The sequence below is a fragment of the Phodopus roborovskii genome, unplaced genomic scaffold (assembly GCF_943737965.1).
Source record: "Phodopus roborovskii unplaced genomic scaffold, PHOROB, whole genome shotgun sequence".
NCBI lineage: Eukaryota > Metazoa > Chordata > Mammalia > Rodentia > Cricetidae > Phodopus > Phodopus roborovskii.
The window spans coordinates 26013944-26032971 of NW_026125391.1; the positions used below are offsets into that span (position 1 = coordinate 26013944).

Consider the following 19028-nt stretch of genomic DNA (forward strand, 5'->3'; position numbering starts at 1 on the left):
GTGTTTTGATTCCCTAAACCAGGCGCAGTTTTTAAACAACTTATTCTCATCACACAATTTCCCAATTAACAGATGGATATTAAGTTACTAGTTACACTCATTCAGTAGGATGAAAGACTCTGAAAACACATGATTATTGAACATTTGCTGACGTGGCATTCAGTGTGAAACTATAAGGAAAATAAAATAATTTTTTAAAGTAAATATAAACCAAAAGCCTAAAATTTAAAAACATATGAAAGGAGATTCTTACAATATTTTATCCTATCTTGAACTATGAATCTGGGCATAGCAGGAGCCCTAGCAAAGTGTTCTCACATAGAAAGAGAATGTAGAAATGGTACCTTTGAAACTAAAGTCATTGTTATTTCTTAAGAACAATTAACAAGGTGACTGGCAAACTGCCTTAGAGCAACCTTGGCTGGCTGGACTCTGGTATTTGATAGAATTATTATAGGAGTGCAAACATGGAAGCCCACCCTGTACTTATATAAAGTCACTAATAAAAGTGCTAATGTAAGAGTGAACAGTGTCTGTCGATCAAGTCAAAAAATTCAGAGAATAATAATAGAAAAGCACATAGGTAAAGAAAACATTTAAAATGGGGCTTCTTTGGCCACACTGATCCGCATGTACATAGTAAGAGGCTGTTGAAAGTTATAGAACATACAGCACCTGAATAGTACAAGGAGCTAAACCCAGTTACTCATGCAACAATATTTTAACCTATCACTTTGAGATTGATCTGTGTGCTTAATTTTTTCTTATGTAGATACACCATTTTTTGACTGGATATGAAAAGTATTGTAGTCCTTTAGGAGGAGAAATAGGAGACCCTATTTCTCTATAGCTATCTAAGTTACCCAAGGTGTTATCAATATAACTTACTTTTGATTTACTTTAAATAGCTTAAGGGCAACACTTAGAAATGCATGGCTGACTACAAGTTAATGAGACTCCCCACATTCACAATGAGGATCTGACTGTAGACACAGCTAATTGAGAAATATTATTCAGCCCTAAATAATAGCAAATCATCTCACAGCTTCCTAACATTAGCATCCTAAGAGGGAGAGGCACTGGCTTAGGTCTAAGTTATTTCTATGTTTGGGAGGATTCATTTCCACTTGTTCAGATCTAGAGGCTCAGACATTAGATATTGGATTCTCTTTTCAAATAACCCAAAGAAATAAGAAACAAAGCTTATGATATTTCTAAATGTCACAGTAAAAGTACTCAGTCAAATATATTTCAGCCTTGTTTAAGTGAATATTTGTAATTCAAACACAAAGGATACACTGAATCCCTGTCCAGAATATTTTTCCTTTGGCAAAGTTTAGAATTTTGAAAATAGTCTTTTAATATCCAAGCCCACACCTTCCTACAGCCAAGCACCAAACTGCAGTGTGATGTATTACTCCCATATAGGAAAAGACATGCTTGAAGCTGAACTGTAATTTGGCACACTACACTTCCATACTAATGTAATGTGACAACGTTATTATGTTTTCTATTTTCCGTGTGAACATAGCCATATTCATCTTCTCCAACCTGACATTAAATTAGCTAATATGGTTACATTCTAATCTGTACCACAGGGTAAAAGCAGAAAAGGAAAGCATACTGGTTTCATCATGGTGAGAGCACGTATGAACATGTAAATAGGCAGCACATAGATGTTTAAAAATGAATGAAAATCCTAACACAGGCGTTGAACATACTGAGCACTTGGTAAATAGAGAAAAAGTTGACTTAAAATAATGGATGGTAGTGCAACACGTTATTTGTTACTACTGCATTGTTCAGACAAAGAAATGGGTAATGGGAGTCCAAGACAGCAAATACATTTCCATGTCATGAAACAGTTTAAACTGAGATCAAATATGAAACTATGTTTCTTCAGGAAGACTAAGTGAGAGATGCATTTCAGGTGGGATCAGAGCATTAGCAGGTGGAGAAATTAGCATGTGAAATGGCAAGGAAGTAAGAAAACGGAATGTGGAAGATGCCATGAGTAAGGAAATTGGTGGTAACACACCATATGGAGACTGTTCTGCAATATGTAAGTGTAGAAATGAAGGATACAGTCAGAACAAGAAGCTTTATTAACTCCCCACTAATAAATTCGGAGTAGTGTTGGCCACTGTAGACACTAGAAATCTTTTTGCAAGCTTCATATATTCACCATTGTGTAAGTTCCTGTTATTACCAATTATCTACATATTGTACAATAAAAAAACCTCAGATATATAATACAAGATACAGGTAATTTAAAAATACATAATAATAATGTTGATGGGAGAATAGTTTATACCCTTTTAGACATAAGCCAAACATAAACTACATGGTAGAGAGTAATGGTACAGAACCCTATAGGAATTCAGAGTGCTGAAGAAACTGCTTCCGATGGGAAGAATTGAGCAAGAGGTGTTTGTGACATTTAAATAAGAAAGAATCAAAGTTGGAAAAAAAAACCAAAGGATTGGAAGAAAGAGGAAGGGAAATGAGCAGAAAATATTATATAGTAAGCCAAGAATAAAAACAAATCAACAAAACCATAAAATGGTTCAAGGACCTGGAATCTGATCCTGTATAGAAGAAGGGTGCAATGCATGATACCATACCCAGCCACAGCCTACAGTTGTTTTGTTAATGAGTTCATCTCTAGGATAGCAGTTCTACAATGCTGAAGGGATGGATATATATATGTGTACATATATATATATATATACATATATATATGTATATATATATATATATATATATATATACAATTTTTTAAATAGCCTCTGGCATCACTTTACAAAGATGCCTGTGTTTTTGAAAGATTCCTTTCAATTCAATTAATTAGTATGATTTATCCAAGATTTTACTTGCAAGTTTTAAAGTATTCCCATCATTCCACTGGTAATTATATCTCCAGGCTAATATAAATAAAAATGTATAGTTGCTCAAACACACTCTATAAACCATATCAGATATATGACACTTAGAAGTCCTACTGGGAGGATGGGTTGTTCTTTCCATAAACTGTGTTCTTTTTTTATATTGAACTGTTTGTGTCTCTTTCCACTTTCTTTCTTTTTTTGTTGTTGTTATGATTTGGGGATTATAGTCACAGAATTCACGAATTACTAACTGAGATAGTGATGAAAGAACACAAAGTGGATCTAGGTTTCTTCTTTTTTGCTTGTTGGTTTTTAATATTAAAGTCAACCTCCATAAAGGAAAGGGTGTTTGCTAAAATCCAAGAATTCATATTACTACTAGGTTGTGCTTCCTATAGAAAAACAAAACAACAGTGAGATGAGGAGACAAGAGCTATGTGTCAAGATGCCTCAGTTCTCATCTTTAACCCGAAGGCTTTCAGAGTAATAATTACTATTGTTTTACATAAATTATAATAGTTATAAAATAAGATGTACCTTTAAATAGTAATCTTTATCTACAAATCCTCATCATAGGAAAACATCAATGTTTAAGCCATAGGGACACTTTGCATTTCCCTTAAACCTAGCATGAGATAATGATTTAATCAAAATGCATGTATTCTGAGAGCTCTCAAACATAATTTAGTGCTGATTTGGGCAAGAGGCATGTCAGAAGACACATTTATTGAATGACATTTACCAGTTTACAAGAAAATAACAACTAGCCTTATCATTGCTGTATCCACAACCATCACCCAAGACCATCATTTAAATAGTTTTCTGCAAAAACTGATTTGAAGACAGCATGATATATAAGGTCAGATTTTGATGTTCCTTAGGAAAATCCTAACAAACACATACAGAAAATTTCATTCTTCATATTTAACTGGTGTATGGGACACACAGTCTGGTACAACCAAATGGCAACTGTTTTGTAAAACATGGGAAATGGCTTAGCCGAGTTTGGCAGAAAATGTTCTTGAGCAAAACGAAAAATATTTTCATACCCCAAAGCCCTCTCAACTACCACATGTAGTCATACATCTGTCAAGATTGAATTCAGCATTAAAAATTTGCAGTAATAAAATCATAACAAATTCTCAGTCTTCTGGTTATCCTTGAAAAGAGGTTTATGTCATTTTGGAATGGGAGCAAATGCAGGCAGTCATTGGTTGACAGATAGGCACATGTTGTTATCCAAGCACTTGTGAGAGTTCTTTAAAATCTTTGTCTTTGCTTTTCGTATATGTAAGTGTACACTGACTGCTTGTATGAGGTTATTCATGTAACTCACAAAGGACTGTTGTTCTTGTGTAATTTGATGTGCAGATATTCAGTGTATGCAAAGGGGTGATGTTTCAAATGCATTTTTACTGCTTCAAGCTACTAGATACTAGGGAGAATGATCCCATAAAATCAGATATCAGATGGTTCTGCATTCACGGTGGCAGCTTTAAAAATATTTTTCTCCTATTATTGGAAAATTTCAATATATTGTTGTCATATCCATGCCTCACTACTTCCAAACAACTCTCCCCAGCACTTCCAACCTATGTTTCTCATTCTCATGTCTTATTGTTATTAACCATATTAGTCCAATTCATACACATATAGGTGTGGGACTCTTTAAAGTACTGTTATTTTTTAACATTATTTTTTCTCACACCCATTGTCCTGTCTTACCCCTCTTCTTCTTCTGCTGAAATTCTATTTCTATTCAACAGTGTCCTTACTACTTTTGTTGTAAACAGGGCTGTCTACACAAGCATGGAAAGTTATTTACTGGAGCACAGGTAACTTATCCAAGGTTATACACTGAAGATACATGTTGAACCCTTCTCTTGTGCACCGTTCATTCCCATTAACCTCTTTTATTTTTTGCTTATGCTTCCTATAATTAATATTTTGGGCAGAAACCAAAGATAGCCAGTGAACTGTACTATATTTGTAGTTTGCAACCATTCAGCTCCATGACTTATTTTAATTTGACCCTACTTTTGATATTGTGTTTCAAATATCTGCTGACAAGTATTAAACACTACCAATAACAAAAAAAATCAAAACTCTAAGCTCTCCTTAAATCAAAAATCAAATTCAGCTTTGTTGTATAGCCCAAACCTTTAACTATCACACTCCTTTCACTGTTTTACTAGAACTTCGCCATTCATGCACGGGGCTTTATTGTGAATACCCAGTTTATACAATAGAAGATGTTCTTATCATTTTGATGAATTACTATGAAGCAAGATCCATCTGAAAGAAGACTTCTTCGGTTGTTCAGCTAACTCTGTCTCAGAATTGTCACTGCTCTGATACCAACCCTGGGAAAGGGCTGTGATGGATTGTCAGATCCATCTATCCTGTCATGTTCACATTGTGAGATTCAGGTGAATAAAAGACAGGAAAGACATCTTGAAAAAACAATGATTAAACATAGTGGTTTTGAAGGGAAGAATGGCTTTTCTTAAGGAGAGGTAGAAAGACAGAGAAATGAAACTTCTAACCATGCAAAGAAACCAAGGTCCCCAAGACATGAACTGACAAATTTAAAAACTACATAGTACAAAGTAATAAAAGGTTTCCAAAATTTGGGAAGAATCCCAAATATCCAAATGTAAAAAAAAAAAATTAACAATGTCCTTTCTAATAAGGTGGCTATAAGTAAGCAACAAAAGAAAATTTACAACAGTTGAAAATCAAAGACCACTATTAAAACACTCAGCTATTTACAGTCCCAAAAACAAATGCTATTTCAAAGCGGGCTGCTTCTTCTTCTTCTTCTTCTTCTTTTTTTTTTTTTTTTTTTTTTTTTTTTTGTAGAAAACAAAACAAAACAAAGCAGAAGGCCAAGTCTATGACAGTCCTATTACAGACGATGTAAGAATTTGGAATTTTAGACATTGAACAGCAAACAGTAGCTAGAAACAGTGACAAGTATGTTTCCGCACTTGGAGAGGTACTTACGGTCATTGCAGAGAGGCCCACTGAAGGAAGTCATACTACAGTCACAGCTGAAGCCGTCCCATTGTTGCAAGCATACTCCTTGATTTGAACATGAGTCTTCTTGGCAGGTTGTGCTGGGCCCTGCAAAACATGCCACAAGAAACTTGGGTTCTTAAAAAAAAAAATCTAGAATGTTCTTTACACGAGCTAAATAACATATAGTAGTTGCCAACACCTTAAATTACATATCCAAGCTAGTTTGGAAAGTTCACACACCTGAACTAGTAACTGAGAACTTTAACCTGAAGGTCTTCTTAAGCTTCAAGTACAAGACAAATAGATCACAATCATACCTCAGCCAACAAATAGTAAAAGGAAGTATGTAGCTTCTAAATGGTCATGGTGGTAGCAGGTCATCTCATTCTATCATTAATGATTGTCGCCATTTGGATATTAGAAAATGAATGGATCTATGGATCTCCTTAACTTCTTAACAACGAAGAGAGATGCCATGACAAATGGATATTGTAAGATCATGAAACTGAGATAACGATTGGCAAAATAATCAAGCAGACTTATGGGAAAGTGTCCAGCCGCTTCCACGCATACACTCTGGCTAGGGTCATGATTATTCGGTGATCTGACTAGGTAAGTTGGCAAGTATCAATTCACATGCTTTGACAGAATCATGCAGTCATCATAAAGTGAAAACGATGTAATGGCATGCCCCTGCTGAACGCACAAGTAAAAGCAATGCTACTCTGTTTCTAAGGAATTATAACTACAACACCATATAACAAAGAACAGAAAAGTAAAACTGGATCACTAGAGAGAAGGTATCAACTATACAAACATGACCAAGACTGAAAGCCTTATGAAACTATGCTATAAAAATGAGGTTTCTTGCACAACGTCCAAAACAATGTCTAAAAGGGGAGGAATTAAATCTGAATCCAAATAATAGTCACTGAAAACATAAAAAAATAAAAAAATGTTATTTGAGGGTTTCTGCTTGTGCAGGGTGGGGTTTCAGTCTTGTTTTATACACACAGGGCTATCTACCTTGCAAGTCAGCTTTCGTCAATGCAACTTTGTCAGCAAAATTAAAAAAAAAAGCAAAATATATTAAATGTTAGTAAGCAATATGGAAATGGGGCAAACAGAATGTTCAGATTCAGAAAAGCATGCTGCTGTAAAGGGAAAAAATGCTATGTATAGCAAACAAATTAATACTGACAGCCATAAATCTTAAGAGAAGCCAAATAATGAGAAAGCAGTATAATTTTTCTAAGTTTATACTATATGTGTGTGTATACGTATAATGGTTGGTCTAGCCAATGACACAATGAGGGAAAACTTAAATGGATCTTGATTCCAATTCTGTTGTATAGCTATAGAAGATTTCTTAAGCAACTCACTTATTGGATCATGCAGTGTACTGTTTCATGTGTAGACTATGGTCCCTACAGTTGTGTAGACTATAGTTCATATTGTAGACTATGCTACTTACAGAGAAACTACCTCTGGGTGTGCTTCTCCCTCCCTCTGATTTGTGAAGACTTCCATTTACGACTATGATGTAACACAGTCATGTATCATTTGCCCTTAGCTCCACTTTGCTATGATGATGAAGTACCACAATATATGCCATTTGAAGTTGATAAAGTCATGAAGATGGTAGAAACAAATGGCAGTATAATTCTCCTTAGAGAACAGTCCTTTATAAGAACCCAGGTTGTCATAATCATTTTCATTCTTTTTTTAAAAAAAAGATTTATTTATTATATATATAGTGTTCTGCCTGCATGTATGACTGCAGACCAAAGAAGGCACCAGATGTCATTACAGATTTCAGAGTGTTCTTGGTGTTGCCTATACCTTCATAACTGTCCTTAGTTCTAATAAACTTCCATGAGGATAATTATTACAGAAAAAAGGATTTACAAAATAGTAAGAGGGAACACAACACACACAAATCATTTAAAAGCTATAGACAATAACTTAGGGACCTTTTCTGGCAATAGTAATTACATGTTTTTCTAAAAAATATGAAAATAGACTCCAAAATAATTTGATGTTAGTGATGACCATTGAGACCATTTCTTTAGTGAATATATATAATTTTTTCCTGTAATTATAAGCTATGGTATTATAAAGTTTAACATGTACTGTGCAAACACACTTTTGTGATAACTTTCTGAGTAAAGGCATTGTTGACAGGAAATTATTAAAATAAACCTAACTTACATACATTTTAAAAAATTCAGGATCTATACTATAAATCCCAATTATGTAATAATAAATAGCAACATCAAATAATAATTAAAACACTAATAAGTAATGCTGGAAATAATAATAATCTACCAGGAGAACTGAATAGATGCAATTTCTTTCAATTTAAGCATGACTTACTAATTTGTTCAGTACTTGTTGTGGTCTCCTCAGTACCAGGCCATAGTGTCAGAGACTAAAAACAGTGTCAATTTAAGGAACTAAAAATCTCTGGAAACAATCTTCATTAGTCTTTTCTTCCACAAATGAAAATCAGGTATAAAATAGTCCTTGCATTATGAAGAGGTTGTTTTATCAAATAGTTATTTACTTTCTGACAAGACCAAGTAGGGTCAAGAACTGAGGGTTATCAGTGACCTTACTCCAATGCAAGATCACTAGTCCTGCAACCAATCAACAATGCTAAAGTCTAAATGTACTAACAGTGTGGTATTAGAAATGAATCTGGGTAACTGCAGAGAGCTGCCAGCTGTCTATGAGAGCACCAAAACATGGTTTGTTTTTTCTAATTTCTCATTAATGCCACAGCCTTTTTGTATTTCAGGCATTACATATATGAATGTGTCCCTGTGCCTGAACAGACTTTTTTTAGAGTACTCACCTTCTAGAACAATGCTTAAGTACTGATAGATATTTGCATATGTCAAAGTCTTGATTTATTTTCCCTCTAGTTACATAATATTTCTTATTATTTTATTTTGTCACTGACTGAAATTGGGAACAAGCCAAGTGTCATTTGTACTAACTGAATGTTTTTAAAGGATATGTCTGGAAAATGGAGAAAATGAAAGTCAAACCACACTTTCTGTAGACCTAAGGGACAATAGAGGGTTTAGCAGCCCACTCTTCCAAGTAAAGGAAGCTTCAGTTTGAAACTTATGTCATCCACTTTCCAAACCTTATATATGTTGTTTTAATTATCTGAGGCTCTTTTTAACCATATAGAAAAAGAGCAGTCATGAGTGCTTATAGTGATTTGAGGATTAGATGGTACATAGAAACTTACAACTACTATTGTTTAATCAGTGACAACCTATAGTCAGATGGCAAAGTGTTGTTGCCCCTCACAAAGCAATCCATGATAGATTGCACGGGTCTACAGAAGGAGTAACAAAATGTCACTGAAATTTTGTGAGAAATTATCTAAAGTTTAATGAGTCTACTTTCTGGAATGATTATCAGTCTTAATTTCCCGTTACATGCATAAAAATAACATCTAATGAAGCAATTTTCAACAGGTGGGACATGTAGGATAGGCATAACCTGGGAATTTGTTAAAACTGTAAATTCAAAGGTTCCATGCCAGACCTCCTGAATCATAAAACCTGGTGTTGGTATCTGCCAATTTGAGTTTTAATAGTTCTCCAAGTCAGTTCAGTGTAGACAGATGCTTCAGAAATACCAGTCTAAATATGGGACTGAAGATAGGATTTTTTCTAGCTGAGAAGGGATTACAATATGAATCAGCCATTGTCCATTAAAATAAGCAGGACATTCAATATAGCAAGCAATTACCAAGGGAAAATCACGAACTCTTTACAGGCCAGGAATTTGAAGTTTGGCCAGTCTTGTTGGATAAGAATGATGGAAAACCTTGACAAGCTATTATTTGGAGATGTCAAAAGTATACCATTTCTATTAACACAGAATTTAAAAGATTCTAATCTGAGAAGAAGCTGAATTGCATGAGACAACTGTCTTAGAAGAGATAATACATTAAGTATGTATAATTTAATTGCTAACCCTAAAGCTATGTGAATCTCATCAAGTATGCCTGTGACAAGTTTATCTGAGCTTATCATTAGGATAAGTCAGGATAGAAATGGTCAAATTAAACTTAGGAATGAAATCATCAGGGGAGATGATGTCAGATGGATTGGAATGTGGTGATAGTCCCAGAGAAAAGAAAGACATGGGAAGAGGTGAAAATTGTTAAAGCTGAGATATTTAGAACTTCCTGTATGCATGGGCAGAACTGGTCCATAAGCTACCACAGTGAAATCAAATATTCAAAAGATTATTTAAGGCTGGGGAAGAGAAACCTATACTAAGTACCCCTGACAAACTGCCTACTAGATTATGTTGGAAAACAAAAGCAAGAGTTATCACTACAAACATTTGGTTTGCAATCTTGCTTCCATTAAGCTTCCCTCCATTCTACACTAACAAAATGTTTAGGGGGAGGTCCTTTGTACTTGGGTCTTCTTCCTACCTGGTCTTTACTGAGCCGCCAATGTCTCTTTCAGGAAGCACTTGCCATACAAACTATAGCAAGGCTTACTTCTGAACAGTAGTATCTAAAACTGTAGTACCTTTCCCTTAAGAGAGAAGTGACCTACTTTCACATATTTGACCATTTCTAAGGAACAAAATCATCTCGCATTTTTGTAGTTCCTTACTAGGGAAAAGGTATTTGCTTAATAATCGTGGTTCCTTTACTAAATAAGAAGTATGACAAACCATATTACAAGTGTTATGTCAAATTTTAAAATAAATAAATAAAGTTATAACATTAAAAGTGAATTCAAGAAATGCTTCTATTAACACCCTAACTCTCTCAGCAGCTTGTCTTTAAGTTAACTTTCCAAACAAATGGATGCTTCAGAAATGGAAAAATGTGATTTTAAGTTAAAAAGTTCCATAGACTTAGGTAATTGCTAAATATAATGACATTATTCTGGCTGAGGAGAAGTGATTCATAATCTCCTAAAGGATAGGAACCACATTTGCATCTTCTTTTTATCTAATGCAAAATTTCTTATAAATCTAAATTTTCAAGATGGATTAAACTATGTTGAACTTTAAAGGAGAAACAGTAATGGTAACATACCCAGAGCCATACAGTTCATGAAAATGTGATTGAATTACATTTACAGAAGTAGAATTGGCTCAAAAACTCTAGGGTGTTGAAGTAAGAAATTGCCTAAAACAAAAGTAGCAATCAAAATATATTCCTGTAGATCTTGATCTTATAGAAGGCATGGAAGAATGTAAGACAGTCCAGTGCATTTCTGAAACATTGTAAATTAACCCTCAATAATATTAGAAACCTATTTTTGACAAGATGGAGAATATATTGTTTGCTGTCAGATATATACAAAAAAATAGTGGTTTTAGAATGAGTATCTGAGCCCTACAATCATCTTTTATACAATTGAATGTAAAGTTTGAAAAATGGGTTAAAATATATTATAATTACTGGAATTATTTTTTTTTCATTTTAAAAGGTAAACTTATGCTATGATACAAACATTATAGAAATAACTAATATGCTAGTTTGCCCAATTATAGTCCTCTAAGAAGAAAATGACAAGATCCATAGTTATAGCTTCTATTTTACATTGAACGTTAGTGTACTTTTGCACATAATTCAGAAAGCTTATGACAGACTTTGAAGACTCCTCATGGAAGGCCTCGCCCTCCCTGGAGAGCAGAAAGGGGATGGGCTGGGATTTGGTGGGGATGATAAGGGAGGATGGGGGTGAGGGAACTGTGATTGATGTGTAAAACAACCTTGTTTCAAATTTAAGCAAAAACAGATAAAAAAGATTTATGGAATAAAATATTTAAAACACGAATAAGGATTTCTAAGTTGTTAATGAAAACACTACCACTTAGCAGATATTTTGATGACTGGTGAGTTTTGTTTTTGTTTGTTTGTTTTTTTCTAATTGAATTTATGTGTTGGTTGTATCAGAATTGTGTAGTGTAATAACAGAGATGTAGTACCTTCACATCCTCTTTCAATTTGTCCATTGCAGAAAAGGGCATCCGAGATGAGATCTGGGAGCCGGCCATTTAAGTCCACAGATGCCAGGCAGCCTTGAAATCCTTCCTTGGCATGGACCAGTTTCGGCAAGGATTTGTATGTTTCTTTAGCCACGCCTCCAATATATAAGTCACCTGTGGAAAGATCAATTTACCTGTCACAAAAGCATCTTAACATCAATTCTGAACACATGGTATGACAAAATAAAAGAGATAATGTTTATTTTATATTAAATCAAAGAAGTAAATGTGTGACCTGCTCTTTTCTTAGACATCTAAAATAATGCAACATTTGAATAACACATCCACACCTGAGATTTTTCTAGATGCTACTATCAAAATCACTCTACGGATTCACTAAGGTGTCACCAAATGAAAAGAGCATAGACAAGGGGCTAAGTATACCCTTACAAGAAATCCAACCATGTTGCTTGGTAACTGTGTTCTAGGACAGTCTCTCAAACTATTAATAAGCCCATTTTTCAAAATGAGCACAGTAAATATATTCTTACTTTGCTTTGAGGAGCAAAAGACATGAAATGCATGTAATAGACAAAGGGGGGCATTATTATTAAATAAACAAATCATCAGGGTTCTGGGGTTTTAGTGATCCAGAAGCTATAGCGCTATACTGATTCAAGTCATATACCACACTGTTTGCTTATTATTTGAAATTAAAATGTGATTACACAATTTACCCCTTTCTGATTCCTCTCTCCATCCCCTCTGCTCCCCTTGACACCATGGCCTCTTTTCCTTTAGTTGTTATGGTTACACACACACACACACACACACACACACACACACACACACACACCTAAATATATAAATACAGTCTGCTTTACCTTTAGTCTTATGTGTTATGTATATGATTTCACGGTTTAACACTAAGTACTTGATACTGGATCAGGCAGGACTCATCCCTGGGGCAGATTCTCTCTTCTGCTCTCAGCATGCTTTAGTTTTCTACAGTTCTTTGTCTATGGGGTGGGTCCCATGAGATTTCTGTTTTCAGATCTTATTTAGGCAGCCATGTCATAGAGGTGTCATGGGATTAGCTTCCCTCATTTTTAGCAGACACAATTCCACAATAGCTTCCCTGGTTCTCTGGCTCCTCTGTCCTCTCTCTCCCAGTGTTGCCTGAGCCTTAGGTGTAAGACTCTTGCTACAGATGTATAGCATTTTGGAGTAGGCATCCCACAATCATTTGTTCTCTGTATTTTGACCAGTTTGAGTTTTCTTTCTGACCCTCTTTGCTTGAGTATCTTCTCTACTGCCTCAATCCCTTTATAGTCTGACTTACATAATTCTTCACACCTTTCTCTGCTAAATCAAAAAACAACACCACTTTTAACTCTGTGCTATGCTACTTTGGGATTTTCAAAGAGGTTATTAATTTGTGTTCCTGCTCCTCCTGCAGTTTCAAATGGGACATTTTGCTTAAGCATTGCTATCTACAGGCTCCTAGGTTTCTGTGACTGTGGAAACACTATTGGAATCCCTGTTTTATGCTATGTGCAGACTACTCACAGTGACTGGATGGTGCTTAGTAGATGTAATTAATGAATTCAATACAAGGCATAAAGTGGGTGACTTCAGAATTCTGTAATCTGTGGCTCCAGACTGGAAGTTCTCCTGACACCCATGTCAACTACTTTTAGAATTTTTCTCCCCATGAAATCTCTCTCACCTTAATCATTCTAACTTTGTCACTCAGTATAATTTTACCAGTACAAAAAAAAATCTGTGTATTTCTAATGTTCATCTGAGCTGCTCTGTTGTCTTTGTGAGGCTTGAGAACAAGAACTTATTGATGGGAGATGTCATTCTGTATGTTTCTCATACTGGTTAATGAATAAAGCACTGTTGGCCAATAGGAAAGCTAGATAGGTGGGACTAGGAGACAAGGAGAATTTGAGGAAATAGTAAGGAGGAGTCAACATGGAGAGACTGGGGAGACAGACACCTGCCCCATTCCCCGGTAAGATGAGACCAGGTGGAAATACTTAGATTAACAGAAATGGGTTAATTATTAAGACAGAGCTAGCCGATAAGAGACTAGTAACTGGCCAACAGCATTATATCAAATACAGAGTCTCTGTGTGTTAATTGGGGCTGGAGCGGCGGCGGGACAAGACAGGGCGGCGGGTGGAAAAACCTTACTCCTTACAACTTATGAACACAGGAATTCTCGAAGTGTGAGTAACGAAGTCCTTGGGCTTCAAGCCATAATTCATGTCCTCTACCAGTGTTCATGAAGCGTCTATAAGCTAACTTACTAGATTATAAGCAGAGTAAAGCAAAGCCCTAAATCTGACACTCCTGGATTTTGTTGATGAAAATATTGAGAATGAAATTATGTAGTTTTATCAATTTTGTTCAGTCTTAAAATTTTAGTTTTCATTACAATAATGAGCCACTGATGTCTTATAATTTGTGCAGCAAGTATTGAATATTTCTCCCCCATCTTCTGAATAAATCATCACCCTTGATATTTAAGGATAGCATGGTGTTCATCATAGGATACTATTTTTGTAATATTATTTGATTATTTTCCTTCATATCGCCATTCTCTCCTTTGTCTTTCCACTCATTTAAATTTAAAGACACCGTGTTTTAGTTACCTCAGAAAGGACATGAGTCATAAATCAAAGATATAAAATTAGCTTTCTTCATTTGAGTTTTCAAAATCTAGATTCTTCTAGGAATGTGATAAATATATAGAGATTTACATAAGGGAAGTAAAACTTTCTTATATTGCAGTTGGGCAAACAGGGATTACAGAAACATAACCCTATGAACTGAACGTAGCTATTAGTGACTGTCAAAAGGAGAGCACACCTTCCTAATTTAAGAGCCGATTCCTGTTGAGTATCAACACTGCAGATACATTTAGGAGATTAATGGAGAGAAGGGATGTTTCCGCAGGAGAACCCAGAGGCGAGATCCTTGTGGATGAACACTTTCATGATAGAATTAGCTTTCTGGGAGTTTATACTCCTTCATGGAATTCTCCATTCTCCCCTGTGTTCTGGGAGCAATGGAACAATATCCAGATGACCTAGAATAGCAGACCAAGTCTAACCTGGGTAGGCCCCATCACAAGGGCATTATGCATGGAAAACAGTTCAGTAGGTAACTGAATGGGAACCATGGAATATTTAAATGTTACTATCAGGCTTCTCCTTTATCTCTGTACATGCTAAAAGATTGGTACAGTGGGAGTTTCTGATGGTCAACCCTGTAATTTACAAATGACTTGCAGGAGAGGAGAGAAGGAAACCAGAATTTCTCAAGTTTTCGTTTTCATTAACTCAAAGAATTAGAGCTCAACTGGAAAAAGTTGCTTTCTTGAACACTAGGGAATATTGGCCAAGATTTATACTCCAATGAGTCTAATATCAATCCAAGATATGCTCCCTACACTCATTTCCTGCATTAAATTCTTTGTGGCGGTTTAATTCTCAGGACTAAAGACATAGTTTTAGACAACAGTATGAAACTGAATGAAGACTTCTTAGCACCAACTTTAATCAGTTTAGATATAGAATTTAAAGCTGAAAATTGTACAAGTCATGTTGGACATTTGATAGCCATACTTCTTTCAGATTCTAACTTCCTGGAGGTTGCCTGTTTTTTTTTTTTGTTTGTTTGTTTTTTTTGTTTTTTTTTGTTTTTTTTGTTTTTTTTTTTTAAGTCTATCTATTATCTGACCATTGGGGACAACCAGTAAACATTATTTGACACCCAATAGGTGTGGGTCACATAGGGTAATAAAAAGTCAAGAGGGAAAAAATAATGATAAGGTATGGCATAGAGGTAATTCTAGAGAGTCCACAATTTCTTCTGCTCTCTGCTTCCTACCACACATCTTATTTCCTAATTAGTAAGCTCATTTGCCTGATGCCTTTTGATGGCCGTGGAAGAGAAATAATGACCTTTCCCCCATGTCCCTAAAGAACAGAAAATACCACATTAAGCAGTGCAGGATCTGATATGAACCTCAAATATTTCAAGGTTGATGGGTCTATATTTATAACCCTGGACCTCATTTTCACTTTCATTACAGAAGCTGCACTTAGTACCCCCTACCCCCTGACTTAGTGCTGTCTTTATAAACTTTTCATATACTAGAGAGTGGTCTTAAAATCCCCTGATAGGTTTCCATATGAAGAGAACAAAGGAAACGCTTAAGTGGGCTCAGCCCTGTGTACCATTACCACCTCATCAAAGATGCAGAGCATCCTTTTGATCCTTGGAGAGATGGAAGGGAAATGTCCCATTAGCACTAATGGGTCCTCACAGGAAAAAGTCCTGTGCATATGAAGGAAGATATGCTTTTTAATGACCCCGTGTGTGCACACAGTCCTGGTTGGATATCACTAAAAGCCAAGTTGCCTATATGGTTGAATCTCACATGTTGTCCTTCCCGTATCCCACAACCCCAGGATGTTTTAACTCCTGTCCTTTAAATGGGTCATATATATGAAAAGGTAGAGTTGGAATATTTCAGCAAATATTGTGGCTAACATATATCATGTAGCCAGGCTCAAAAATGAAGATGGGGGCAAGTTTCTTAAAGAAATCTTAATACTATCCTATCACTACTATATGTTATATGTACACACACACACACACACACACACACATATATAGTAGCACACACACACACACACACACACACACACACACCTCCTGGCTTCAATACTAAAATATCAAGAACCATAAACACAGCTCTCAACAGCACCCTCTGAAGACAGTATGAGATGAATAACTATTCTCCAGCATCTTCACAAGCATTAGGAAGGGATTGTGGGCAAGCTCTATGGCTCTAACTGACTAAATTCTCCGACCCTGTCACTCATTGATGTCCATGATGTAAGCTCCTTAAATTGCATTAGTTCTTTGACAGCAAGTCTGTTCCTCCTTTGAGTGGAATTAATGATGCCTACCTTAGAAGACCTGGAGGGTTACAGAGAACATTTGTGTATTCAGTACATATTATGGACTCTACACTTGATTGACACTATAGGGCTGAACTGCTAAGCTAGGTTCTATGCTGATTGCCCTGGGAACTCAGAAGAAGCCAAATTTGTGCCTTTAGACTGATAAGTTTCAAATTTACAACTATTTCCTCAAATTCTTTTTATTTGATCTTGTTCACAAATAGTGTGCTTGAAATGTGTCTTGTGTGATAGTACCAGAGATCGGCAGAGTGTCCTTGCACCTATCCAATTTAAAGCCAGATAGCACAGAACCTGATAAAATAATCAGGAATTTTGCTTGACAAATAACTTCTAATTTAGACATTTTAAGACATAAAAATCAAAACAAACAAACAAACAAATATTTTATGAAGGCCAAGAGTCATTTTGTAGATCCAAGCTAGGTGCTTCTTAGACAATGAGAGAAATAAAAAAGTTTTTTTTTAAAAAAATAAACTTGGTAATGCTGGCTCTTATGGAAGAGCTGAGATCAGAAGGAATAGGAAACATTACTTCACAGGGCCATAAACGTAGCTGCAAGGACATGGTGCTTGTGTCAGAAAACTAAAGATGAGATGTGAAGGTATGGTTGGCAAACAAGAATATTTGACTATTTATTAAGTGATATCAAAAATGTTGGATAAAGAAGGAAAAAGGAAGATGTATGAGTGAAAAGAGTATGTATGACATGATGCATCTTTTGACTATAGGCTGGTGATAAATTAAAGGAAGAGGTGGGACTATGGAGCTGCCAGACAGGCTAGGAGAATTGCTACATGAGTGTCAGGAGAGATGGATTTGTACCTGGCATTACAAGGTGGTATTTGAGCACAAGTGTATTCTAAGGGATCCGGGGATATGGACTAGGCTCAGAGACCTGGAGTAAAGACTGCACTCCTTTGGAAATCTCCAATCCAAGACAGATGAAGTGCTGGAAGTGGTTTTCTTTCTCCACTAAAACAGAGCAGAAGGCAATTGGAGCAAAGTGTCCCAGCTCGGCCTCACAGCAGCAGAATGGAAGTGTCGAGGTATAATTAGTGCCTTGACTCAGAGCCTTCCTGTTTATTCATATGTACTTTTCTCTGCTGCTTGAACATCTCACTTTTCTTTTAACCCAAAAGAGCGTACATAAAAAGGCACATATTTCATACATGTAAATAGCTATGACCAGGGAAAGACAGGCTACTGAACTGTCACTTGGGGAAGAATTGCACTCCTGTTCCTAAAGCTGAACTGGAGAAAAAAAAAATCCAACTTAGATGCAGGATACTCTACCTTTCCATCATTTTTTGTGATTCATTTGTGTTAAAATCAATTGCATCTGCCCACACTGGTTTCTGAACCTGAGCTACAAGCAGGGTGCCCTTCCTCTCCCCAGAGAAAATCAACCTCTGCTTTTAAAACTGTGTCTTTATCTTTAATTTTAGACTTTCCTTGTTCCACCACAAAGGAATGCCTGCAGGCCAGATCTCTTCCAGATATGCCAAGGAAAATATTTGGGGGGAAAGAAATCATATCTGAATGTTATTTGCCTGAAAGGTGTGCTCTGTTGGAAGAAAATAATCTGTAATCTTTGAGAAATAAACACTCATATATTAAATTCTTTGCAGAGAACAGAATATCAATTTGATCTTTTCTATAGCTGTTTTAAATAAAGTATATTAAATATTAAAAGAGAAAGCATAGGCAGTGGCTATTTCTCAAATAAATATGAGCTTTTGTGAAGATACAACTGTATGATAGGTACAATAAGCCTCATATATCAAGAATCATCAGTGTTGCCAGATATTCAATATTTCAGCCAAATGAACAATTCAAGTGCATATTCTTGTTCTGAGAGATGTAATATCTGTGTCTTTTACAGGTCTCTGAAAAAAAACAAAACAAAACAAAAAATACTAAAACTAACTTTAGGAATTCTTTGCTAGAAGGAAGCCAAGTGGATACCAGTCTAGTTGAGTAGATGCCCTTCAACTTCAGATATCTTAGTCTACTTTGACACACAAAAGGTATAATCCTATATAACTCTGGATTTGATTCTATAAGAAATGCCTGTAAAACCTTATGTCTCAACTTATCTTGGATTTAGGGCTTCCAAAGAAGTAATTGT

At 35.6% G+C, this 19028-nt stretch overlaps 1 protein-coding gene across 39 annotated transcripts in view; it reads right to left on the reverse strand.

Moving 5' to 3' along the window:
• Positions 1-19028, reverse strand: part of Nrxn1 (neurexin 1) — a 1037700-nt gene that overhangs the window by 499443 nt on the left and 519229 nt on the right. For 21 of the 39 annotated variants that reach the window (XM_051175288.1, XM_051175287.1, XM_051175279.1 and 18 more), the window contains 2 exons: positions 11895-12068; positions 5895-6014 (listed from right to left, as the gene is read on the reverse strand). In XM_051175288.1, coding sequence (XP_051031245.1) covers positions 5895-6014; positions 11895-12068 — 294 coding nt within the window. Of the gene's footprint in view, positions 1-5894; positions 6015-6935; positions 6963-11894; positions 12069-19028 lie in introns of all 39 variants that reach the window. The other 18 variants (XM_051175274.1, XM_051175272.1, XM_051175269.1 and 15 more) reach the window with 1 other exon arrangement.